Below are 25,020 nucleotides of genomic sequence, written 5' to 3'. Positions count from 1 at the left end.
ATGTGTCTGACTGTAATTCATCCCCTTTTGTTTCAGTCTGATATCTTTCATGGCAGAGAAGATGTCTTTCTAGTCCTAATTTCCAATTACTTAGTTCAGTTTTCACTTTTGTGCAAGAGTTACAGGTTCTGATGTAACTTTGTGAAACTAAAACTGACTCTTGGGGGAATTTATTGTAAAAGTCAGCCAATATCCGTAGATCTTTGTCATATTTTCGACCATCTTCCTGCTTCTGTCCAGTGTTTCCTTTGTTAAACGCACTTCTGACTGTTGGGTTGTTTGCCTCTGATATTCTGCTCTTTGCTGTTGATTTATTTTCGATCCACTGGGCTAAAGTTTTTCACTGTTGCTTGTAGCCAGGGTCTGTGTTTACTAGGAGGGAAGTAAGGCCTCCCTTTGTGCACAGGAAACAGAGCAGTGATACATTTTTGCTGTGTGTGTTCAGCTGCCTAGCGGTAAAGACAATAGTGAAAGTAGCAATGCTATAACCATTGGGGAAAAAGATCCTGCCCCGTCTATTCAAGAGGGGTCTTTTATATAATTATTTTGCCTTGCTCAGGATTTTTTTTTTTTTAATCTCCCCACTAATTTCCTGTGTCTGCCTTCAACAACACACTGTTGTAATCTGATATTTCGAGGGTGTGTCTGTTCTCTCGGCTTTTTTTTTAGCTCACTGTTTTGAAGCTCCATCACACTGGGAATACCCTACATTTTTGTTCACTTTTGTGTGATACATTAATGACCCACTCCATTGAAATTTGTGTTTTGTGTGTTTTTAATAGGTTTTAGGGCATTTTTCCCATGATGGAGGACATGAATAAATTGCATTTCTGACCATTTCCTGATTCAAATGATGGTGAACAGTTGGAAAATCACCATTTGAAAAAGAGCATTAAACGTGACATAGAAAACACACTGGGCGGGGCACAAGCTCCCTACTCTGAGCTGACATCTTGCTTAAACTGTACGGCTGGATAGCTCCCATATTGTTTGCTGTTTTTTGGGGCACCTGTAATCTTTATTTTGGGGGTGTGAAGGGCTGTACGCTAGTGGGAGTGAGTGTATATAGATGGGTAATGGGGTAGGGGGCGGGCTTTCTATGCACCAACATTCCGGCCCACAACTTACAAGCAAATTTCTGATAAATTCCTGCTGCTCTGCAGAAACTATGTCCAAGAAAACAACACTGGTTTTTGGATTTTGGCTAAAAACTGTGTAATCATAAACAAAGACCACTGGGATCACTTTTACATCCAAAGATGATCTGAGTGGGACTTGAAGAAATAGCCATATTGAGCTGTTGCTGGGTCCACCCTTTCCTTCCTACTGTAGGAAGTCTGCAGAAATTGTCATGACCACATGTCTTTCATGAATCCTTTATGCTTTCCAAACTTTACAGTGGTAGAGTGACCTATTTTTTCAATGAGTTCATTTATATTTCATAAGCAGTCCTACGCTGTGATTCAGAAACCTCCTGTTGTTTTTAGATTGACCCTGACTGTTTATATTTCAGTACATTTCAGTCCTTAACTGTTTTAAGGATAATAAAGCAGTTAGAAGCTTTGAACTTGAACTGCCACTCATTTGAAAAAAAGCAATTTACAAATTTGGTATTTAAAATCATGAGTGCACAGTTTTTGTGTTTTCTTCTGTGTGTTGTCAAGCTTTTATAAAAATGCCTTTCCTGATGGCTTCCTACTGGTATAACCTGTTTTTATTGGCATTGGGCTTTGGATGTGTGTGTGGGGGTGTGTGTGATTTTAACAAAGTAACATCATCACTTATCCAGGTCCCAAAAACTGGTAGCCAAACATTGGACAGCTGCAGATTACTAGGTTAGTTGTGATGGAAAAAATGTTTAAAACAAAATTGTAAAAGTTAATTATTTTTCCAAGGAAATGCATGGAGCTTGTTAAAGTTCCACAAACTTTTTCTTTTTCTTTTTTAGAACCATAGGTTCATTGCAGGTTGAAATTCTGGCTGGGATTTAGGTCCATGGAGGGTTACGCTGATGCTAACGAATGACACCATTCTGGATGAGTGCATTTGTAACAAACCCCTGATTGTTAAGATGGTGTTAAGTTCAGATACACCAGCCACCTGTCACCACGCTGGTGGAGCAGGCAGCCAGTGGAGGAGGGGATGGATGACCTGTGAAGTGGGTAGGGTCAGGCGCGGTTCCCATGGATACTCTTTCTGTATCGAAGTGTGGTGGAATTCCTCTTTTTTTTTTCCTCCGCTCCCTCAATGTGCTTGTTCCTCCTCAGAGCTGGGTGTCAGAGCCCCCTCACTGTGTGCAGTCAGCTTGTGAAACATCCCCTAACTAATGAAATCTAAACACCCTCACAACTTGAATAGTTTTGTTTTTCTTCACCGCTAACTTGCAGGTTGCTGCGGCTAATTAATCGCCTTTATAGAGACATGGGTGCAGCAGAGACTATAGAATGGGATTATACTGTTCAGTCATGTGAAGTCTGTCGGGGATCAGGAAACATGGAATAAAGCTTAACATCTATCAGACATGAGACCAAAAATTCGTAAACTTTGTTATTGACTTTTTCAGAGATGCATTGTGTAATCTTGAGCATCAGGCCTGCAACTTTTAGGTGTGCATAACTCACTTTTTAAGACCAGAGGTATCTAGGTTTGTGAGGGAAATTGGAGTTCAGTTATGGGTTTAATAGAATCTCATGCAGTTTATTCCATCTCATTTCAAGTAAGCTGTTTCAGGTTATTGGAGGCTGGATAGCTGCACTTGATTTATTAGTCTATTATATTATTGTTCGTGCTACATAATCTGGTTTTCCAAGTGAAGCTAGAAGTTCTCCAAAAGATCTTAAGGTTGGTTATAAGTTTTTCGTCAATTTAATGTGTTTATCTTGGACGTTAATGCTTTCAGAGGTCCTTGTTTGTGGTGTAGTATAGGCCTACGATGTGTGTGTGATATGTTGTGACCACTTATGGTGATGTGTGCACATGAGCAGCAATGAAACAGCTGCAGACTTAAGCTGTGGCTTGGGAATGGATGGATTAGATCTCAGGTTTAAAAGTATTTTTCTTAGAGTGACTGAGTCTTTTACATTAAAGTCCCACTCCGACTAGCTTTTGATCTTTTCTAAAAGCGCTCCCAGTGGTCTGCCAAAATTAAAAAAATGATGTTGTTTTGTAGGACATAGTTTCTGATTTAAAAAAATATATATTTTCTTCATATATGTCCTCAATCGTGCCAAAGATGCTACACCAAAAACACAATATTCGTTAAAGCGAGTCTTTAATGTTAGAGTTTGAAGCTCTATCATCTGGATGGAGCTCAGAGTAAAAACATTCCTTCAAATAAAGACATCCCACACTGAATCTAGCCTCAGCATTTGCACTTTTATTTTACCTCCAAACTGATGCTCCTATTTCCTACATATGACCATAAAAACTAAGCAACACAGCAGAGGGTGAGACTCACCACACAGCTCCTAGAAAATTCCACTTGACAAAATGATCCAAAACCAGAAAAAGAAAATAACTGACCGGAATTTTCCCTCGGTTTTATTGGAACAAAGATTTGGTATTTGGTTGCCATCTCGCAAAAATATTGACAGAAATGCAAAACCCATATCTAAAGTGGATGCTCAGTATTCTGCCTCTCCCTCCCCTGAACTCCATAAAAAGAAACTAGACCTCCAAACAAAATATAATTTGATAGCAACTGAAAAAACAGAACAGCTTCTGTTAAAATCACGGGGATATCTCTATGAACATGGCGACAAAGCTGGACGTTTCTTAGCACACCAACTGAAGTGTCGTTCAGCTGCTCAACTTATTCCCCAAATAACAAAAAAAGATGGCACACTGACTATTGACCCAGCAGAAATTAACGAAGCATTTACTTCCTTTTACTCCGACCTGTATATGTCAGAAATGACAGAAGATTGCTCGGAGATGGAAATGTTTTTAAATAACTTAGAATCCCCTTTAGTAACAGAAATACACAGGACCAATGCAGAGCTTCCACTGGACCATAAAGAAATCACTAATGCAATACACTCAATGCAAAATGGTAAGGCTCCGGGCCCAGACGGGTACCCTATAGAGTTTTATAAAAAATTCTCAAACAGACTATCCCCAATACTACTTGATATGTTTAATGACTCTCTCTCCCGTGGCTCCCTCCCCCAGACATTAACTGAAGCATCAATTACCCTTCTCCTTAAACCAGGTAAAGATGGTAAAGACTGTGGCTCGTACCGACCCATCTCTCTCCTTAACTGTGATGCAAAGGTCTTAGCTAAAGCCCTCTCTCTTCATTTAGAATCCACAATACAGGATGTGATCTCTGATGATCAAACTGGTTTTATGCCGGGGCGCCACTTATTCAAAAATGTACGCCGACTTTTTAACATAATTTACTCTCCTGCCTCTGCAGCAGAGGCAGAAGTGGTAATTGCACTTGATGCAGAGAAAGCCTTTGATAGGGTGGAGTGGAGATATCTATTTGCATGTTTAAAGAAATTTGGTTATGGTCCCAACTTCATCTCCTGGATCAAGCTTTTGTATAAATCACCCAAAGCCTCCATAATTAGTAATAGCAAGCGGTCACAATATTTTCAGTTGTCACGGGGTACTCGCCAGGGTTGTCCTCTCAGCCCACTACTATTCGCTTTAGCTATACAGCCCTTATCTATCACACTAAAAACTTTACCATCAATCAGTGGAATTCACAGGGGCGGTGAGGAACATAGAGTATCTTTGTATGCAGATGATTTATTGTTATATTTGTCAGACCCCATTCTAAACGTCCCTCACATAATTTATGCTTTGAGGAAATTTGGGGCTTTCTCTGGGTACAAATTGAACTTAAGTAAAAGTGAATGTTATCCTGTTAATGATCTGGCTCTCCAAATACAAAATGGCGCCTTGCCATTTTAAATGTCCACAAATGGCTTTAAGTACTTGGGTATCACTATTACAAGAGATATGCAACATCTCCATCAAAAAAACTTCTGTCATTTATTAGAAAAGACCAAATTAGACCTAAAGAAGTGGAGGACTCTTCAACTATCCCTGGCAGGAAAGGTTAATTGTGTTAAAATGACTGTACTCCCATAAATTTCTTTACCTTTTTCAGTGCATCCCCCTCTACATCCCCAAAATATTTTTTAAATCTCTTGATAACATTTTTGTCTCATTTCTGTGGGATGGAAGGAAACCTAGGATACGGCTTGAATTGCTACAGAGGTCTAAAAATCAAGGCGGTTTAGCCTTTCCCAACTTTCAGTACTATTACTGGGCTTCAAATGTAAAGAATATCTTACACTGGCTCCACAGTCCGAGTGTGGACTGGTGCCGTCTTGAAGCTGCATCATGCATCTCAACTTCCCTCCGTGCTCTGGTCACCTCTGACTTGTCTCTCTCTGCCCTTAAATATACCGATAACCCAGTCGTCATAAATACTCTTAAAATATGGTTTCAGTTCAGACGGAACTTTGACTGTGGGGATCTCCTGCATTTGAGTCCCATAAATATGACTCACTTGTTTCCCCATGCTAGACTGGATTCTGGTTTCATTCTCTGGAAACAGCAAGGTATTCATTTGTTCAAAGACATGTACATAAACTCTGTTTTTGCTAGTTTTGATGATCTTTCAATTAAGTTTAATCTCCCCCGGTCTAGCCTATTCCGTTACTTCCAAATTCGCCACTTCCTTCAGCGTCATACCCCAGACTTTCCATATTTGCCATTATGCTCAGGTATTGAAGCACTTCTAGAAACTCCAGTACATCTTAGAAGATTTATCTCAAGGATATATGATCAGATAACTTCATTAAAAAACACAAATCTTGTAAAACTCAGGACAGATTGGGTGAATGAGTTGGGGGAGGAACTGGCTTTGGAGGACGACATATGGAATGATACTTTACTGAAAGTAAATGGCAGCTCCTCCTGTGCAAAATTAAACTTAATACAATTTAAAGTTGTACATCGCATCCACTATTCCAAAGCTAAACTAGCAAAGATCTATCCTAATGTAGAAGCCAGCTGTGATAGATGTCACCATACCCCTGCTGACTTAACACATATGTTCTGGCTGTGCCCATCTCTGATGTCCTACTGGTCTGTCATTTTTAAAACATTGTCACAAGCTCTCAAAATTAATCTTGAACCTATCGCAGCCATGGCTATATTCGGCATCACAGGTGGAAAACAATCTATTCTAAGTAAACAAAATAAACATATCATTGCTTTTACAACACTACTTGCACGTAGAAGGATTTTACTTCATTGGAAGTCAAATAAACCACCCAAAGTGTCTCCATGGTTTAGTGACTTGTTACAATTTATGGTGCTAGAAAAGATTAAATACACTCTAAGGGGGTCCAGAGACAAATTTCTATCTGTGTGGGGGCCGATACTATCCTACTTTAATAAGCTCAAAACTGTCCCCGAGTAGCAGCTTCCGACAACTTTCCTGTTTGCTTGTGTTGTCACACTGAGCCTTAGTGGTGCACACCTGCTTATATCTCTTGACGTAATCACACTTTAAATATAATTTTTATTTTCTATTATCAGATTTTTCATATATATATATATATATATATATATATATATATATATATATATATATATATATATATATATATATATATATATATATATTTTTTTTTTTTTTTTAAATTATTATCTTTATTTTATGTTCTGTGGGATGGGGTGGGAGTGGGGTTCAGCTATGTGTTTGTCTTGTTTACAAAAAAAAAAAAAAGAGAGCATTGTTTGTATAGTGCCTGACATGTGACCTTGTTTTTGTACATGTTCTGTACTTTTGTTGCTCCATTAAAAAAAAAAAAAAAAAGAAATGCAAAACCCACATTGGTTTCATGATGTGGAAATTTGCTTTTGCAACATTACATTGTCAATTTTTGCCACAATTGTCAGCTTCACAGCTAAATAGATATGCCAGAATCTGGAGGTCAAACTGGCAAACTTGTACCACTCTTACATGTAAGCTTTCCACAACTTAAGTTTCATTTCACAAAACGTCTATTTTGTTGTTACACACATAGTGCCACAACTCGTCACTGCACTTTTATCTCACCGCACAAGCGTGACTGCAGTTTTGTGAGTCACCACATATAGTTTGGCATGACTACATGCAGACTTTGAGAGGGGCCTTTCCCAACGAGAACACAGCGATTGTTCCTTTTCCACTGAGACATGTCTGTCAGAAGAGACTGCAAACATTTCTGTGTAAAAGCGTGTGTTTTGTTTTGAAAGGCTTTTCCGTCTGTTCGCTATTCTTTCTATGAAGAAGCGAGAGGAAACATGCCTTGTGATCGAAACCATGAGTCTGCAAAGAGACAGGAACTTTTGGAAATATTCCTCAGACAGTTTCCACTGTCAATTAAGTTGCCATACTTTGAATTGATAGAAAGAAATAACTAATTTAATTCATGTGAAAATCAAACCTTACACAAATGTACACAACAAAGAACCATTTTCACGGATTGCATTTAGAAAAGTCAACAACCTAAAAAATGGAGTGTTCTGTCTCTACACAGGGTTTTATTGAAAATTTTATAGAAAGTTACTACACCTTGGGGGCTTGTGGGGAAAAAACAGGAAAAAAGGAAAAAAAGAAACCTCATGTAAAAAGTAGAGAAGGATGTGAAACAACCACATTTTCTTAAAGAAACCTGAGAATGTCTTTAGTTTCCCTTAAAGACTTACTGAAACACTTTCTTATAAATGTGCAGATTAAACTGTTTTAATTTTTTTATTCATTATAGGGGATTTTACTGTCCATTGTCAATAGAAAATATTTTCAGAATCTTTCGAGTTTATAATCTTTTGCATCTGTGTTTAATTTTAGTCCAATGTTTTCCTGAAATGCCAATTGTTTAATTTATGTAATCATGTAATTTTTTGTATTTCTTTCTCTCTGTTTGTTTGCTTGACCCTTTTCTGTCCAGCTGGCCTGCTGCTGTGGAGCAGCGGCCTGCTCATGCTGCTGTAACTGCTGTCCGAAGATTAAGCAATCCACGGGAACCAGATTAATGTACGCATTGTATTTCCTGTTGGTCACTTTCATCTGTGCTGCCATGATGTCCCCCACTGTGGAAGAGGAGCTGAGGAAAAAGGTGAGTACACCCAAGCTCATTTAGTTTGCTGCAATGACTTTAAACTACTACTAACAGTTTTTTAGCCATTCATCCACTTCTGTCATTCACTATTTCAATATTCTGGGGGGGACAAACATGTTTAGTGAAATTTTCAAAATGCCTTTGGTTTACTTTTTTCGCGTTGTGCTTGAGTCTAAACTATTTGGAATTTGGAAAGAGAATTTTCCCAAAACTTCATATGGATGTTTTTTTTTTTTTTTTTTTTTTAACAAAAATGTGCACTGGAAAGCAAAGTTCTGCCCAAAATGAGTTGTTTCAGAGTCTGGCCTGAAGCGGTCATCTGCAAACTATTAACACTTTGAAGTGTAAACACACTGCTTAGAAAAACAATGAACCCAACGAAACAGCTTTCAAACAATTGCTTTCCAAGCACATTACTGATATTTTAGATTCATTTAAATTAGTTTTGGTTATTAATTTCGATTAGCATCTTTTATTTTGTTGGTTTGCTTTAGGACCGAATAGAAAAAAAACATTTTAGTTAAAAAAGAAATAGTGGTGCATATAGATGCGGGACGATGAGCTTCTGCTGACTCTGTTACCATGGAAATGGATGAGCCTCCCTGACTGAAAAAGTTATTTGGTGACAATATTTGTCCACCAATCTTCCTTTTCCTTTGAGCCCCCTTTCTCAGTCAGAGGCAGTAGTTCAATATTAAAACGATTTCCAACTGAGGATCTCCTTGTGAGATGAGAACTCTGCAAAAAGGAGCCATTCAGATGCAAAATGGCCTCTGATAGGACCACAGAATGCATGTCGTGTTGTGCACACTCACACACAAACTCCAACACACAGTCATGCACACTGTGTCAGTTACTTACTGAGCACAGTGGGAAGTCTCAGCAAAGAGAGCAGCCATTGTGCGAACAAGAGCGCTGCTCTTTACTGAAAAGATTTACAGCAGTGATGCTGCCGGGCCCTTTTCCTCCTCACCCCAGCTCTATGGTCATGCTAATATACACCTCGGAGTGAGACAAAAGCTCCAAAAATAGACGTTTGGCTTTCTGTTGTAATCTGACTCCAATCTTTGCAACACACTGAGGTGATGACATCTCTATATCCTGGCTCTTCACCTCAAGTTTAGAACCAATACTAATTAGTAAAGTTGAATTAAATCTGCAAGCTGCATTGAAAGGCCTTGTATCATGTGTTCTCCAGGGTCTTTGGCTCTAAGAGAAATGATTCGTCACCTGACTGGATGACTGGATGTGTGAGGAACGCTTGAGCTTTCAGTCACATCCAGGGGGAGTTTTGTTTTCTGTTTTTAAACCCCATTATCTGTGTTGTCCCTTCAGATTAAATACATATATATTCATAGTAAATATCATGGCAAAGGGAATTCTGATATTTGCCTCTTTTCTTTTACATTTCCTCTGCCTTTCTGACAAAAGGGGATTCAACTAATTCATCTGTGCACTTTGTTTTCATGTCAGTTAGTTCAAAGAGCCCTCCAACAGGCTGCAGAGGATGAAGGATGAAAGCGGGCTTCGTGCAGAAAGAGATCGTTTAATTGCAGCTTGTTCTCTCTTTCTGCCGACTTGAAGGCTTAATAGTGAACAGCGACCATTGAGTCCTCTCACCGAGGCCACGCAGCTCTCAAGAACAAACCCACCTCTGTTTCTGCACCGGAGCAAAGGTGGCGTTTCTCTCAAGCACCACCGTTGTCCCATATATTGACATTTAGCATTTTTGCTTTTGTCCTTCAGATACCGTTCTTCAGCGAGCTTTGTGTGAAGATGAAAGCGGGGGAGAACTGCAGCACTCTTGTTGGATTCTCAGCTGTTTACAAGATGTGCTTTGGAATGGCTTGCTTCTTCCTTTTTTTCTGTATCCTCACCATACGAGTCAGAAACAGCACAGGCTGGAGGTCAGCCATTCATAACGGGTATGAAGAAGTATTTCATTTTTTCTCTTTTGTCCCGTCACTTGGAGAAATCTAAGATTAAAGATAAAATCAGGTATTTAAGGTACTCTCCTGTTAGAAAAGAAAACACTTAAGTACAACAGTATCTGTCAACAATTTTCAGGTTATGTTTTCTTTACATTTTACTATCTAATTATGTAAAAGAATCATTTTTTTCTAAAGTTTTTCCTTCTTTTCTCTTAATCAATTATCAGATTTTGGTTATTGAAGTTTGCTTTGTTGGTGGGTTGCTGCGCTGCGGCATTCTTCCTGCCAGACGAGGACAACTTTTTGAAAGGTAAACATGTGACCCTCACTTTCAGAGCCCCAACACTTGTGACAAAAGTTGGAAAAACAAGGAAAAATAGTCAAAAGTAATTCAAAACCTTAAAGAAAGTTCTGTTTTTAGAATTTATCGAAGTGTTTTTGTTTATTTCTATCATATTTTCTTTATAGTAACCGTGTAAATACATTTCCTGTGCATTTTAACTTTGATAAAATGTAATAAATGAAAAAAAAATTTTGTGCTACCTTTATATTATTACTTCAAAACTCACAACTTGATCTAATGTGTCACATCAAGTGTTATTAATCCTAAATATTTACACATTCTTTCACCACAGTGTGGCGCTGTATTGGGGCTACAGGTGGGGTCTTCTTCCTGTTTATCCAGCTCTTGATGTTGGTGGAGTTTGCTCACAGGTGGAACACAAATTGGTGAGGGCTACATCATGTCACTTCTATACTCCCTGCCCTTCTTTTTTTTTTTCTTCATCTTTAAGAGACTAGGGCATCTTTTTGTGTTGTTATTTTAGTCAAAAAAAAGCTGTAGAGCACTAGCATTAAAAATAAGGGCACAAAGGCTCAGCCTCAGGAATAAGGCCACTTCATGGAATATTTGTTAGTTACTACATAAAATCCGGTTTAAACAAGTCAGGGCTGGTGTTTTATAACACAGAAATGTATTTAACCAGTTACATACAGATGGCTGAGAACTTGGGGCATCCAATATAACACAACAGTGTGAATTCTGTTTTGTAAAATGCATAAAAGTTTGGAAAGAGAAGCTTTCTATTGTGGACTCACTGATGTGAGTTTTCAGCTAACTGATTCCAGCTATCAGGGCTAAACTTTTAATTATACTTGTAAACCTATTTTGGACAAAACGTCTTTTCTTTAATGCACCAATAAACGATTAATTTCCAGAAAGGTGGCTCAGTGGTTAATAAGAAGGATATTCTTAAAGAATTTGCCTGTTTGTGCACACACAAGCATGTACATTATTTTAGAAAATTTCAAAAGAGATTCTTTGTCACATGTTTGTGCTGTTATATAATAAAAAGTGCTAAAGCAGCTGCAGATCTACCCCCTCTTCTCCCCTGGGTGCAGTTCTATCCCTCCCTCTGTTTAGTTTTTTCGCTCTTAAAGTCAATCCTACACGAGTCTTTGTTTTTTACCCCACTACAAAAATATTTCCATTGCTGTAACTTATTCTCCTGCATATGTTATAATCTTTTCCTTATATTCAGTATGTTTTTTCTTTCTTTTTTACCCTCCCTTCGTGTTTCTGCCAACAGGAGTTCAGGGGTTGAGTACAATCGTCTTTGGTACGCAGCTTTGGCGTTTGTGACTCTGGTTCTCTTCACCATTGCCGTGGGAGCATTGGCCTTCATGGGGATGTACTACACTCACCCGGAGGCCTGTTTGTATAACAAGATCTTCCTCGGAATCAACGGCAGCCTCTGCCTTGTTGTGTCCATGTTGGCCATCTCTCCCTTCATACAGAAATGTAAGCAGCTAAAGAGTCTTGTTTTCATCAAGATAGAGAGATAGATAGAGAGAGAGAGAGAGGGAGAGAGAAGACTTTATTTGTCCCATGATGGGGAAATTCTTTTGTCTGCAGCAGCAAAGTGACATTCAGAACAGTGTAACATTATAAAAGAACAGAAGAACATCTGGATTTGTTGCACTGGATATTTAGAGTACATCAAACTTGCTGTAGTGTTAAAAATTAATCAATTTGTTTAATAGAAACGGTTGCTTAAGTGAAAAAAATGATATTTTGTGTTTCCCGTAGTGCAGCCCAAGTCTGGCCTTCTTCAACCAGCGGTCATCAGTGTTTACGTTATGTACCTCACCTTCTCAGCTTTCTCCAGCAAACCCAAAGAAGGTGAGTTCAAGAAAAAAAAAACATGTCACCATCTATAAGATTGTAATTGGATCACAACATTGTTAATAGTATGCAAGAAACACTGAGGTTAGCATAAAAGGTGGAATTTATATATTGAAAGTTTTATGGTTGGATTTTTGCATTTATCCATATGATAACATTTTTAACATGTTGGCAAAATCAGAAAACATATTTAGACATATTTATTTTCATTTAATAAAGACACAACTCCACATTAAAGTTTACTGGGGTATTTTAATAGATAATTTATTGGTTTTCTTCCTTTTAGGTGAATTTTTCTCTCCAAATTAAATGATAAAAACAATGGTTAAGAGATCAAGCTTAAAAAGTTTAGATAAACAGTTACAGACCTTTGTAAATATTTGGACATATGTCTAGTCTTGACACATTTATAGACACTTTGGCAGATCGTACTGTAGCTCCCCAATCTTGAATTATGTTTCCAGCAATCATTTCTCACATTTTAATATCTTTGTGCCGATTTTGGCCGAGATGTTCACCGTTACAGGGGCTTTTGGGGTTTGCTCCATGTATTCCCTCCTCTCCTTTTGCTCTTTTCACCTATAAACTTAGCTCAAATGTTCACCCAAAGCCACTGTCTGACCTTTAGAAATATTTAGACTCTTCTTTATTCACTCTTGTCTTATTTGTTCTTTTCCAGTGGTGGAAATTGACGGCGGAAACACAACCGTATGCGTGTTCCCCTTCAACACTGGGTCAGAGAGTGACAAGAAAATCGTCACTGTTGTGGGAGGCTTCTTCCTAGTTGGCTGCATCATATACTCTTGGTAAAGAAAACGTTCAAATCCTCACATCACATATAAATGCAAAACCTCTACTCTGTAGATAAAAGTAAAGAGTTTTTGTTTAATATCCAAAATAAGCTGATACAGAGCATCATAACCTGCACAGTTTGCATTGGCTGCATCTGTAGGAGCAGCACTATTTTAGCAGCGTGTTTGCAGTAACTGTCAGAGATGGGAGTTATGGCTTTTTGCTTTCAAATGGAGACATTCTGTCTCCTGTGGTCATTTCCTGAACAGGAGCAAATTAGACCCTGCAGTCTTTTAAAACTGCATATGACTGGGAAAAGAAAGTGATAAATCACAATTGGTCGTCTTCCCTTTTCCCCCTCCTCTCTCTAGTCTGACCTCCACTACCAGGAGAAGCTCTGCAGCGCTCAGAGTGTATCGGAACTCCGAGCCGGAGGCAGAGGTAGAGTTATTTTGCACCAAAATTTTTTTTGATGTGTTGTTAGTAAAACAAGTGTTTATCTGAGTTTGTGTATAAAATCATTTCCCTCTTGCAGAGAGCTCGCTGTTTCTTCTGCTGTGGAGATGACACAGGTAAAAAAAAAGTCAATGTTTTTCCAATAGAGACATCATTAGGCATAAATACAGTTACACAGTGTGTTATAGTATGACTGACACTCAGAGGCTGCACTATTTGCTATTTTCAATCATTGGTCCTCAACCCCATGACGTCATTGTTACTATGAGGGCAGTGTGCAGTAAAGCACGTACATGTGAAAGTCGACACTGCCATCTGCTGGAAAAAGACAGAATTGTTTAGGAAAAACAGTTAACGGCTTCATTTTTTTATATTCATTTGTAAAATAAAAAATAATTAGACTATATATATATATTTGTTTATTTCTTTTCTTTTCAGAGGACTACGATGAGGAGAAAACTGGTTCAGGCCAGGATGTGATCTACGATGAGAAGGAGACAACCATCTATAATTATTCCTACTTCCACTTTGTCTTCTTCCTGGGCTCTCTTTATGTCATGATGGCTGTCACCAACTGGTTTCAGTACGTTTAAGTACTTGATAGTGAAAACAGCCATGGGATATGAGCACAACAGGATTTCCTAAGCTGTGTTCTTCTCTTGCAGCTACGATGGTCACAGGATCGAGAAGCTGTTGGATGGGAGCTGGTCGGTCTTCTGGCTCAAAATGGCCTCCTGTTGGGTCTGCCTCTTCCTGTATTTGATGACTCTAATTGCTCCTCTGATGTGCCCAAAGCGGTTTGAAGCCTAGATCGTACGTCACCGCTCAAATGTGAAGCAGCTCTGATCTGTAGGATGTTATCAAGCTCAGCTCTCTTGCTGGGACAAGGGACCAATCCCCAGCTTTCACTATGGAGGATTATCTGTTGCCTTTTTATTAAATATAGAAGTGTCTTTGTTTTACAATGTTGAGCTGTTACTACCTTTGTGGTCATTTTTTCAGTCTTTTTCTATAACTGACTGAAGGTTTATATGAAAAATGTAATGTTGAGATTCGTCGCTTTAGAAAAACTTTCAATCTAAGTAGATTCCCGGAATATGTCACACTGAAAAATGAGCTCATTGTCATCTGTCCGTTTTTGCTTTCCAAGCTCTGTCAGATATTTCAGTTCTGTGAAATTGTAGTAGCAAAGTTTTGAAGCAAATTTATTTCCAGAACAAGTTATTTATTTAAGTTGGAGTTTACAAGATAAAAATACATTTAATTTGATTTGGCCGTAATTATTGATTTCTCAGGCTAACATTGAAGCTGTAAATGTTTGTGTTTTGTTCTATTGTTCCTTTTGTAGAATATTTCTATGCAACAGATCAAACTCTTCTCCATCTGGGACACTTGGTGTTGTTGCGTTTTCATAGACAATTTTTGATCATGTCAGTGTTCTTTTAAAGCTGGTATTTCAAAGAAAAACCCATAATTTATGCATTTCCAGTCATCATTGTGCAGGGAAAGCCTTTCATTTCGCGTGCTTTATGGTGAAAAAATAATGTGGCGTTTCACTTTTCTAAAGGGAGCTGCAGTGTGGATCATTTGCCAAAGGTAAACAATTCTCATGTTTTGGTCTGTTACAATAAAAAAAAATAATGTTGTCATGCAGATGTACTGTGATAAAGGCTGTGGAACTTCTTTTTTTACATACGTCTACATTTAATGAATAAGATAAGGTAGCAAGACTTTAGAATCAAGTTATACAACACTGGATGTTGAGTTTAATGGCTAATTAAGACCCCCACCATGTAATCTCTGTGTGGGGGTGTTTAGAAATGTGATAACCTGCAAAAACCAGATCAAATTGTTTCAGTCAGTAAGTTTTTTGTACTTTTTTCCAAATTTTATGCTTAAAAATACCTTTGTATGTACATTTTGGCTACTGTGCATCAATCTGTGGACTTTGTAACTAGAATTTTTGCATGGCATAACTGCAAATCTGCCTTTTTTCGGAAAACATCTTGCATTTTAGTTGTATTAAAAAGAGTAAAAATGTGGTGCTCAAAGTTTTGATGCTGCAGAAAAATGTAAAGAAATGGGTGAAATCGGAGAAAGCTAGAAACTACGATGACACAGAGAAACGCATCGTAATTTTATTTAAATAAAAAAAACAATGTGTCATTCCTTTAATGTTTTTTTCTCATCCTTTCAATAAAGCATATGTGGAATGCCAATTTTTGTCTTTGTTTTTGTCTTTGCCACTAGTCACTAGTAGTAGTAAAAATGAAAATAAAACAACAGAGATTTTTTTCCATTGTGTATACATTTGATTATATAAATGCATTCAGAAATAGCTGCTTCACTTATTGATACTTTTACTGGTTTCTTAAAACTCCATTACCAAAACCAATTGCCATCTTTCTCTTTACTCTTCCGTCTTCATCTCTTTGCCGCAAAAACCTTAGGCCTGTGCTCTGGATGGATCCTGGTAATCCTCTGGAATATTATCTGTGGCAATAAGTTAAGCAGATGTCTGAAGGCTGATTTCCAGCTCCCATTTCAAAGTGGCCTGCATGCAGAAACTCACCGTTGCAGCGGTACTTTAAGTTGGACCAGATGATATTTTCCTGAGAGAAGCAGAACACACCCAGCCGCCCACCTCTCATGCTGGTGTCAATGATCACCCCCGTGTCCGCCACCAGCTCGGAGCCCTCATAAAACCGAGCCCTGGTGCACACATGATTTAAACGAGACAGTCGCTCATGCTGCGTTCGTGTTTATAAAATGTGTGTGAGACATTTATTTGTCTTACCTTATGTATCCAACCTGGGGTCTGTGCTGAAGGAACCAGCGGTAGGAAACTTTGTCCTTCCATCCAACATTCCTGGGGTCTTTCCATAGAAGTTGCACTTGGTCTGTTGTGTTTCCTGTGTGCCAGAGCGAGTTCCTCATATACTCCCCAGGACCTGTTCTAGACTTCACCACCTATTGGAAGAAGGCCATGTTGGTTAAAAGAGGGAAAGATGTTTTAGTAGTGGACAAAAGCAAAGCCTTCAGTCCTCACCTTGAGCTGTATTCCTGGCTCAGCGACAGCCCTGAAGGGTGAAGCCTGCCAGTAAGTCTGTTCTGTCTGTTTCCACATTACAACGTAGAAGGAGGAGGAGTCTTGGTAGCCGAAAATGAAGCCAGCATAGTCATCATCCGTAACTGTGTTTACATGGAATGTTCCTTCAAAGTCAACACCGCTGAATGCTGTGTAACCTACAGATGTGCACAGTACACAGATGCGTCAGCTCAAGGAACAGGACATGAAGAGATGGAGCTTTGACATTCAGAGGGACATCTGTGCTCACCTACAGCCAGGCCCGGGTCAGAGTTCATGGTCTGGACAATCTCCATGCCCTGATAAAAGAAAGGAGAACAACTTAAGTAAGAAAACCCTGGTTCAATCCCAACGAGTACCTGTCTGTGTGGAGGTTACATGTTCTCCCTGTGCATGTGTGGGTTTTCCTCCCAAGGTCCAAAACTGCTTCACGTGTTACTTGATGTATTAAAGTTATACCTGGGTGGGAATTTGAGTGTGGGCTGTCGTGTGGCCTTGCAAAAGACCGGCAACCTGTTCACAGTGTTTCCCACCTTTGCCCAACTGGCTGGGATAGACTCCAGCAACCCCATGATCTCAATGAGGGTTAAGCGGATTCAGAAGACGGATGGAGAGATGGTAACTTTCTGGCCACATTCTGAGACAGTCTGCCACTGCTTTAAAGTTAAGAAAAAAACAGGTGAACTTGTGTACCTGGTTAAGTACCACCCAATTAGGGTCGATTTGTGACTCCCCTTCCGGGTCGAGCACCACGGTCTGATATGCTCTGAAGTCAGTCAGTGTGACCTCGGCATTTTCAGGGCAGTGGTCAATCCTGTCAATCACGTTGTCTTTGTCAAAGTCTCCTTGGCAGGCATCTCCAACTTTGTCCACTGCAACACAACCCCACAACTCACCGTCACACAACAGCAGGCCAGACTTTGCTCAACGACCAAAACAAAAGCAAACGTGACACAAACTGTCTGAGTCTTTTTGGTCACGGTTTGCAACCAGTCTGCAGTTGTCCTCAGTGTCTGGGATGCCATCGTTATCGTCATCATCGTCACATTCATCTCCCTGCAAACAAAGACAACATGGAGCGGTGAAAAACACACAATATGAATCCAAAGTGTGGTCAATCTAAAAAACAAGGGAAGGCATAAAACCATTCCATCCTTGTCAGTGTCCAGCTGAGAGGAGTTGATGACGTCGGGACAGTTGTCTTTTGTGTTTTGGTGGCCATCGCCATCGCTGAACACAAATGAGCAGGTGAACACAATGATAAGCCACTTGTAAATGATTGCAACCCCCAACAACACAGGTTGCTTTTACCTGTCTATGTTGTCATCGCATGTGTCTCCTATAAGATCATCATCTGAGTCCGACTGCAGGCAAACACAACAAACATTCCTGATCAGGAGTGCTATCCAAGTAAGCCGTTTCTACCTATTGGTTCTTTGTTACCTGGTTGGGGTTGGCCACATCAGGGCAACTGTCACAGGCATCCCCAACACCGTCGTTGTCTTTGTCCCTCTGGTCTGGGTTGGGAACTTTTTGGCAGTTGTCAAGAATGTTTTTTAAGCCTGAAAAACCAAAGAAAAAATCTATTTCGCTTGGCACAAACTGTGCAGAGTTTAGCAGAATCAGTCACATCTGCAGACAGCAGAGATTGTTTAAAACGGAGGACAAATAGTTTCCAATGGCCTTCAACCCTCGTTCGAGGTTTACCATGGAAAAATTGTTTAAAAGAGCAGACAGACATGACCAAACGCTCAACAATCCAACCCCAAAATCAAAGATTAAACCAAATGATCACCAGGTAGAAAACCTGCCAAACTCAACAAAAAGGAGGTCATCATACTTGTGACCAACAAGGTTTCCACAGAAAACTTACTCAAATGTAAACACGTCTTTGAGAGTTTTTATCTCACATTTATCACACACCTTGAAATATTTGGACATTTTAATTTCAAAGCAGTAACCCTCGTGCTATCTTAGATGACCCCACCCTTACATTGACGTGTTCTCCCTACCATGACAAAGGTGGATAAAGGTGGAAAGATTTCATGTAATCCATGGACACCAGTGAAGATCACAAATCATTGAAGAAAAAAGGTTCAGAGCACTGTCTAGTGGGTCTAGATGACCCAACTCCCAATGGTAAAGTGCCTAGGATAGCACAAGGGTTAAACATTTTCAAACTAAGAAATTCAACTATCAAAAAAAGATATGAAGGAGGACAGATTTGCTCAGGTTACGTCTCTGCCGTTCCAGTAAAAGTGGCAGACCTCTAATCGGAAGATTGCAGGTCCGATTCCCGCCTTGCCCGCCCGTGTGTTGAAGTGTACTTGGGCAAGACACTGAACCCCACCTTGCCTCAGGTGGAAGGTTGGCGCCAGTGTTCGGCAGTGGAGCCGCCATCTGTGTGTGAATGTGTGTGTGTGAATGAGTAATTGGGACTGTAACTTTAAAGCACCTTGGGCCTTCAAGGAAGGTAGAAAAGCGCTATGCAAGGGTGCGCCATTTCTCATCATTGTTCGCCAACAGTAATGACTTAATGAACCGTCAAAACACTCACCATCCCCATCTATGTCATCATCACATTCATCTCCAAGACCATCTTTGTCAGTATCTTTCTGTGATGGATTTTCCACATGTTTGCAGTTGTCGCAGGCATCGCCATGGACATCTTTATCCGTGTTCTTCTGGTCCACGTTAGGAACCAGCCAGCAGTTATCCTGGTTTTGACAAATGAGGTCCAACATTTATAAAATTGGTGACAAAATTGTATAGTGCTTTGCAAAGTGTATTAGCCAAACATATGTGAATCACGTGCATCTTCATTGATAATGCCATCACTGTCTGCATCATGATCACAGGCATCACCCATCCCGTCCCTATCTGCGTCCTCCTGCCCAGAGTTGGGGATGTACAGACAGTTGTCCTGGAGATGATAGAACAAAAGTCAGCCAGAATACTTTTTAGCCCAGGGATGTCTACACTTTTTGCAAAGTGGGGCTGTTTTAGGGAAGTCAAAATGTGTGAGGGCCATCCTTTTGAACCCTTATAATAACATTAAATGCAAATGAACTATTAAATGAACTTTGCATTTCAATTTGATACTTTTCATTTCTCTACATAGGGCAGAATTATACCTAAATACATATTTTAAATAAATAAATTACAATTTGATATTTGAAGGCCAGAAAAAAAATAAAGAAAAAGTCAATCTGGAAAAAATATATTTTGTCAAAATTAAATCTGGGTTCATACGATATGCTACCTATTTTTCATGATTAAATGCTCACTGTAAACTTCTAAATTTAAATCATGTGAACATAGAAACAATCATAGATCATAGAAACTAATCTGTTTCTCTTATATGGCTCCTAAGGCCCATAAGGTTGCTACCTCAGGTTTACTACAGCTTATGACGTAATATGCTCAATCCCAATTAATAAATCATAGTTCTTAAAAAGTGTAGGGGGCTATATTTCATTGATTTTATAGCAGAAACCTGCGGGTCGATGGAAATTTGATAGAAGGATGAGGGGATAGAATTCTGTACCTTCTTACAACTGTTGTCGGTGCACAGGAGCTTGTTGTCAGGATAAGCATCAATATCTGTGTCCTGGCCACACACATAGCCATTGCCAGCCCAACCAACTCCACACTAACACCAGAACAAAGAAAGGAAGGAAAGTAACGGACATATTTGGAAAATACATAGTTTAGTTATATTTCTTTTCACATTGAATTCTCACCACACAGCTAATGCTGCCATCTCTTTCCACAATGCACTCCCCATGGATATCACAAGGACTGGGCTGGCCATTCGGGCAAAGCCTGGAACCATGGCAGCCTCTTATCTGGTCACCTGTGAAGCCAGTCTTACAGTCTCCACAGCGGAAGGAGCCCTGCAGAACGCAGAAGAGAGTCAAAAGTCCAGACCCTTCTTTAAAAAAATGCAGAGCAGTTCATGAAGCAGTTCCTGTGATCTTACTACAGTGTTGTAGCAGTGGGAGTTGGCCGTGCAGCCTCCATTCAGAGGTGGACCAAGGCACTCATCGACATCCTCACACACCTGGAAGGAACAATGAAAACCATTTTCGAAGAAAAATACTACTTTGGTATGTGTATCCTTTATTGCTTAAAACAAAATGTTCAACAGATAAAAGCTTTATTTGAACAGAAGCTCAGCGCTTTCAAATAGCAAAATCCCTGATTTTATTAGACTCTGAGTAGAGCCCAGATGCGCTCAGTAAACTTATATATTTAGCAGGTGTACCCCTGTTAAATAGGAAAAAAAGTTTGATTTGTTTTCTCATTTGAAGCAGATGGAAACCGATGGACTCAGGTGCTCCAGTCATTCTACTCGAGGAGAGGTCATGAAACCATTTTCAGCCAGTTGTTAAGATCCGTTTTTTCAATGCATTATTCATGAGCATAAATTATTTAAGTTAGTTTCCTTTTTCAGAAATTGATGTGTTAGTGAGTGTGCTCTACAGTGTGTGGGAAACCTACCCAAGAGCTACACTTTTAGAGAATTTTCACAGCAGTTTATCCCTGCTGAATCAGCTCAGAGCCATAAAAGAAAGCCTTGATTTTTCACTTGAGGGTCCAGGAGCTTGTTTTGGGGCATTATTGCAGAAAGGGTTAACATTACAATAATGTCCTCTAACTATTATGTAGTATCTTTATTATTTTTTTAGTCCTCTAGATTGTCAATTTTGCTCTGCAACAAAGTTCAAGTCAGTTGTCACACTTGTCAAACAAAGTAGACAAAGTAGCTTCAGTAAAAACCAAACAGCTAAGAGTGAAAGCACATTTTAAAGTTGGTGTTTCAAATATTAAAGTGTTTGACAAACCAAAGGAATCCTAAACCAATATCATTTGAACTGTCAACACTTCAGTGGGGAGGTTTATTGATGGTACAAGTGAATAAAAGCCAAACATAGAACATCAGCATTAAGTCCCAAATCTTTAACATCATAGGCAAAACTTGGCTGTTAATGTCCCAACCTGTCATAATGCTACTCTAAAACAATTGACACACAATTGGAAACAATAACAAACAGCTGGTGATTTTAACAAATTAAACAATAACAAAAATCCAGTAAAGAATCAATTTTCAAAACCTGACCGGGCTGTCCTGCAAACTACCATTGTTCACAAGTCCCCAAAACTCAAGGGGTCTAAAAGTCCCTGCCTGTGATGTTGAAGTGTACTCAAGTCAGAGTCTCGTATCTCGTATCCTTGTATCCGACATCAACATTTACATTGTCTAAAAGGTGCTGGAAGGATTGAGGTTTGATCAGCACAGGACTTCGTAATATGAATCAGATCATCTGTTACAGAGTTTGAGAATCGAATGTGAGTCCATGTGCTGAACAGTAAAAGTTGATTGAAATTTTGCCTTGTGGGACAAAAGCTCAGCAGAAAATATGGTTTACAGTAACTGAGAATCATGAATCAAGAGTTTTTAATGGTAAAAGTCGAGGCAGCTAATGCTTTTCAAGTTCACATACAGTAAATTTCAATGAAGAGTCCTTTCTTCAGGAATGGAGGGCTTCATTCAGGAAACACACTTTAAATGAGAACAAGTCAAAGTATCCAAGTACTTTTTTTGGGTGTAAAACCTTTTTCTTTCTTCTTAGAAGTCCATCTGGAAGCACATTACTGTAGCTGTTCCAAGGCATGAAACTATAATTATTATTTTACATGACTATAAGCCTGAAGGCTTGACAAAACAATCTACTGATTTATACTTTACTTTTTATTGTACCTGTTTGTGTGACTTAGCATAAGACACTCCAACTCCATCTATTTCAGCTCCTACGTATCCAAGAGGGCATTTTTCACAGCGGAAACCAGGAGCCGTGTTCACACACCGGACGCCAGGAAAACATGGATTAAACTGGCACTGAAACACAGGCGGGACACGAAAACGAACATCATCTGACATCTCACTATTTTCACTTATTGCAGCACACATTTGACATATATAATCCATACCTCGTCAACGTCATCACAGTTAACTCCATCTCCAGTGAATCCATCAGGACAAGGTGCACACTGGAACCCCCCTGATACTGTTGGGATGCACATGTTCTGTCTGAAGCAAGTCCCAGGCGGGCACTGAGTCAGGGGCTGAGGCTGCATGACAAACCGCAAAGGACTTGGAACTGCGCCTTTGTTGGCATCCATGTTTGTAGGACTGCCTCCAAGTCCTGAGCAAAATGGATAAACATAATGTGAAATTTCGGTTTTACGTGTAGATACTTAACTCCATGACTAAATTGCTTGGAATAGAGCTTCTTACCACAGGCCAGACACTCTGCAATGGTATTTCTCAGAAAGTTTGTCTCTTTAATCTGATTTGGAAAGAAGCAAAAAAAAAAATGTATTTCAGGGTTAATGAAGTGTTCAAATTTGAGTATTCTTTTGAAATAACTGCTAACAAATATATATTTTTTAATATCTTTCTTGAGAACTCATATATACAAGTACATAAGATAAGAAAACTCCAGTTTTTTGTTTCTTCATCTTCCGCAGTTTTTCTTCTTATTGTGCCAGAAATATGATGCATTTAGGTGTTACCCTTTACTATTTTTTCTATGATGGGCTAAAAAACAAATTTTTAAAAAAACATTATAAAGAAATAATCCAGCTATGTTTATTGGTCATACAAAATACGTTTTATTGCATCTTACTGTTTAAGACATCCTATATCAATAAAGTTTTTGATTGATTAAAAATAGTGTAACCTGGTTGTGGAGCAGCTCTCTCATTTCAGACACCATGGCCTTCAGCTCCAGCATGGTCACCTGATCTTGCACTACTCTTCCTCCCTGTATGCCTGAATGGATTTCACAAATCCTATATTAAACATGTGATGCATCCATATTATAAAATCCATGCTTCTGTTTATAAGTTTAACCAGTTCAACTTAAACTTACCCAGCAAATGCAGAGACTCTGGTTCCATAATGCATTCCTGCAGAGTGGCCACATTTTCTCTGGAGTCGTCTATAACCAGCTTTAAGTCTGTTAGATTATCCTAAAAGAAAGCAGTGATACTCATGTCAAGCATTGTATATTGTGTGTTACTGAGACTATAAATTCTTCTTTCACCTGTCCACCTGACTGCAGAGTCCTCAGCGCCACCTTGTTGGGACCCGGAGGGAGTGACCCAAACGCAGCTGGCAGATCATTTAAAGTGTGAACCAGCCTGCAGTCGACATACATGTCGAGGCGAGGAGGGCCGCGCTGTAGACCTCTGGCGTGCAGCATCACGTGATGGACCTGCCCGTCTGCCAGGGTTGGGTGGTTGAAACTGGTGGTGCCAAATCTCCCATCAGTCTTCTGGTAACGAAGAGTCACTAAATATGGGGCAAAAACAAAACAGGTCAGAAAATATGTATGCACTAATGTAGCATAGTCTGGTTTGACAACATACCTTTATTGAGCTTAGCTTGCACACTTAAATCCAGGTATTTGTTGTTGTCTTTAGGGTTGTAAACACTGAAGAGAGAGGTGGGGGCTTTATTAAAAAGCCTGAAAGAGGAGAGCAGGAAGGCTTCATCTCGCCCTTTGTTCTTCAGACTTCCTTGAAGCAGATCTGGCAGGCAGTCCGGAGACACCAGCAGGTCATACACTAGCAGGAGGTAACAGGAGGGATTTATTAGAGAACGACACTACCCTGCTTTAGAAGTATTGAACACATTCTAGAGACACAGCTAAGGGCCTGTATATAAGACTCAGCTCCCAGCTGCTTTTTAAGTGGCTCCAGAGTGTACTGTAACTGCGACTGCAGAGTTACTGTAATGTGGGACTTTATTATGTGTGACATTTTTAATGGTTTTGCATGCACATATGCATGTGAACAGTCATACCAGTGTCCTGCTGTTTTGAGAGCATTAGACCGAGCCGCTGCAAACTCTTTCCACTGCAGCACGTGCTCACACTGCCAGTAGCAAAAACTCAAGAACCCAAAGTAACTGTTTTTTAATAGAAATAAATACATTGGAGGCAGTTTGTGATTGTTTTGGAATATCTAACAGTGCAAAATCACAAAAAAAAGTTAAGTCATTGTGAGCTAAAAACGATTGTGTTAAGATAACTTAAACTACATAGTAAATTGTTTGCAAATAGAACATTTAACATCTGCAAATACTAAAACTCTCTGTGTCAAGGTTTCCAGAAAGACGTGGATGGAGTGGAGCAAGTACTTACCAATACCCTGAGCAGTGACAGTGAGTACCAGCTGCTGCAGGACCAGAGACAGAGCAACCGCTCTGCCACACATACCTCTCATCAGCACTTGGGTGAAAAAAAATCTGGAATATATATCCTCCTTTGGTCATTAAGAGCTTCAAAGAATAGTGTCCTTGAAAAGCAGAGTGCCAATAGAGGTATTGTGGCTTGGTGTCCACAGGCACAGAGTTTCAAGCAAAGGGGG

At 39.4% G+C, this 25,020-nt stretch overlaps 2 protein-coding genes across 3 annotated transcripts in view; one reads left to right on the top strand and one right to left on the bottom strand.

Annotated features, from left to right (window-relative positions):
* The window catches only part of serinc5 (serine incorporator 5), a 21,374-nt gene extending 5,662 nt beyond the window's left edge, over positions 1 to 15,712 (top strand). The window contains exons 2-13 of one of the 2 annotated variants that reach the window (XM_078952284.1): positions 7,959 to 8,126; positions 9,328 to 9,805; positions 9,876 to 10,054; positions 10,288 to 10,370; positions 10,696 to 10,789; positions 11,650 to 11,861; positions 12,150 to 12,242; positions 12,925 to 13,051; positions 13,409 to 13,478; positions 13,573 to 13,609; positions 13,932 to 14,076; positions 14,159 to 15,712. In XM_078952284.1, coding sequence (XP_078808410.1) covers positions 9,906 to 10,054; positions 10,288 to 10,370; positions 10,696 to 10,789; positions 11,650 to 11,861; positions 12,150 to 12,242; positions 12,925 to 13,051; positions 13,409 to 13,478; positions 13,573 to 13,609; positions 13,932 to 14,076; positions 14,159 to 14,303 — 1,155 coding nt within the window. In that variant the 5' untranslated portion in view covers positions 7,959 to 8,126; positions 9,328 to 9,805; positions 9,876 to 9,905 and the 3' untranslated portion in view covers positions 14,304 to 15,712. The remainder of the gene's footprint in view (positions 1 to 7,958; positions 8,127 to 9,327; positions 9,806 to 9,875; positions 10,055 to 10,287; positions 10,371 to 10,695; positions 10,790 to 11,649; positions 11,862 to 12,149; positions 12,243 to 12,924; positions 13,052 to 13,408; positions 13,479 to 13,572; positions 13,610 to 13,931; positions 14,077 to 14,158) is intronic. The other variant, XM_004072424.5, reaches the window with a different exon arrangement.
* Positions 15,618 to 25,020, bottom strand: thbs4a (thrombospondin 4a). Its single transcript, XM_004072625.4, has 23 exons — positions 24,795 to 25,020; positions 24,019 to 24,216; positions 23,694 to 23,941; positions 23,520 to 23,619; positions 23,328 to 23,419; positions 22,883 to 22,934; positions 22,576 to 22,790; positions 22,346 to 22,483; positions 20,564 to 20,644; positions 20,325 to 20,477; positions 20,129 to 20,233; positions 19,397 to 19,504; positions 19,139 to 19,298; positions 18,025 to 18,143; positions 17,893 to 17,945; positions 17,727 to 17,811; positions 17,541 to 17,637; positions 17,275 to 17,453; positions 16,832 to 16,880; positions 16,543 to 16,739; positions 16,291 to 16,463; positions 16,066 to 16,205; positions 15,618 to 15,986 (listed from the first exon to the last, which is right to left on the bottom strand). Exons 1-23 carry the CDS (start codon positions 24,874 to 24,876, stop codon positions 15,940 to 15,942), a joined length of 2,871 nt encoding a protein of 956 aa, XP_004072673.2. The 5' UTR covers positions 24,877 to 25,020; the 3' UTR covers positions 15,618 to 15,939.

Source organism: Oryzias latipes, chromosome 9, assembly GCF_053564925.1.
Source record: "Oryzias latipes strain Hd-rR chromosome 9, Olatipes_Hd-rR_3.1".
NCBI classification, from domain to species: domain Eukaryota; kingdom Metazoa; phylum Chordata; class Actinopteri; order Beloniformes; family Adrianichthyidae; genus Oryzias; species Oryzias latipes.
The sequence above is the reverse complement of the archived record's forward strand: the minus strand, read 5'-3'. Positions and strand labels throughout refer to the sequence as shown.

Coding starts and splice junctions, on each gene's coding strand:
- thbs4a (XM_004072625.4), bottom strand. CDS start 24,876: ATGAGAGGTATGTGTGGCAGAGCGGTTGCTCTGTCTCTGGTCCTGCAG. Junction 20,645..22,345: donor ATGCTAAGTCACACAAACAG/GTACAATAAAAA, acceptor TGTTCCTTCCAG/GTGTGTGAGGATGTCGATGA. Junction 17,454..17,540: donor TGACCAAAAAGACTCAGACA/GTTTGTGTCACG, acceptor GTTGTGTTGCAG/TGGACAAAGTTGGAGATGCC.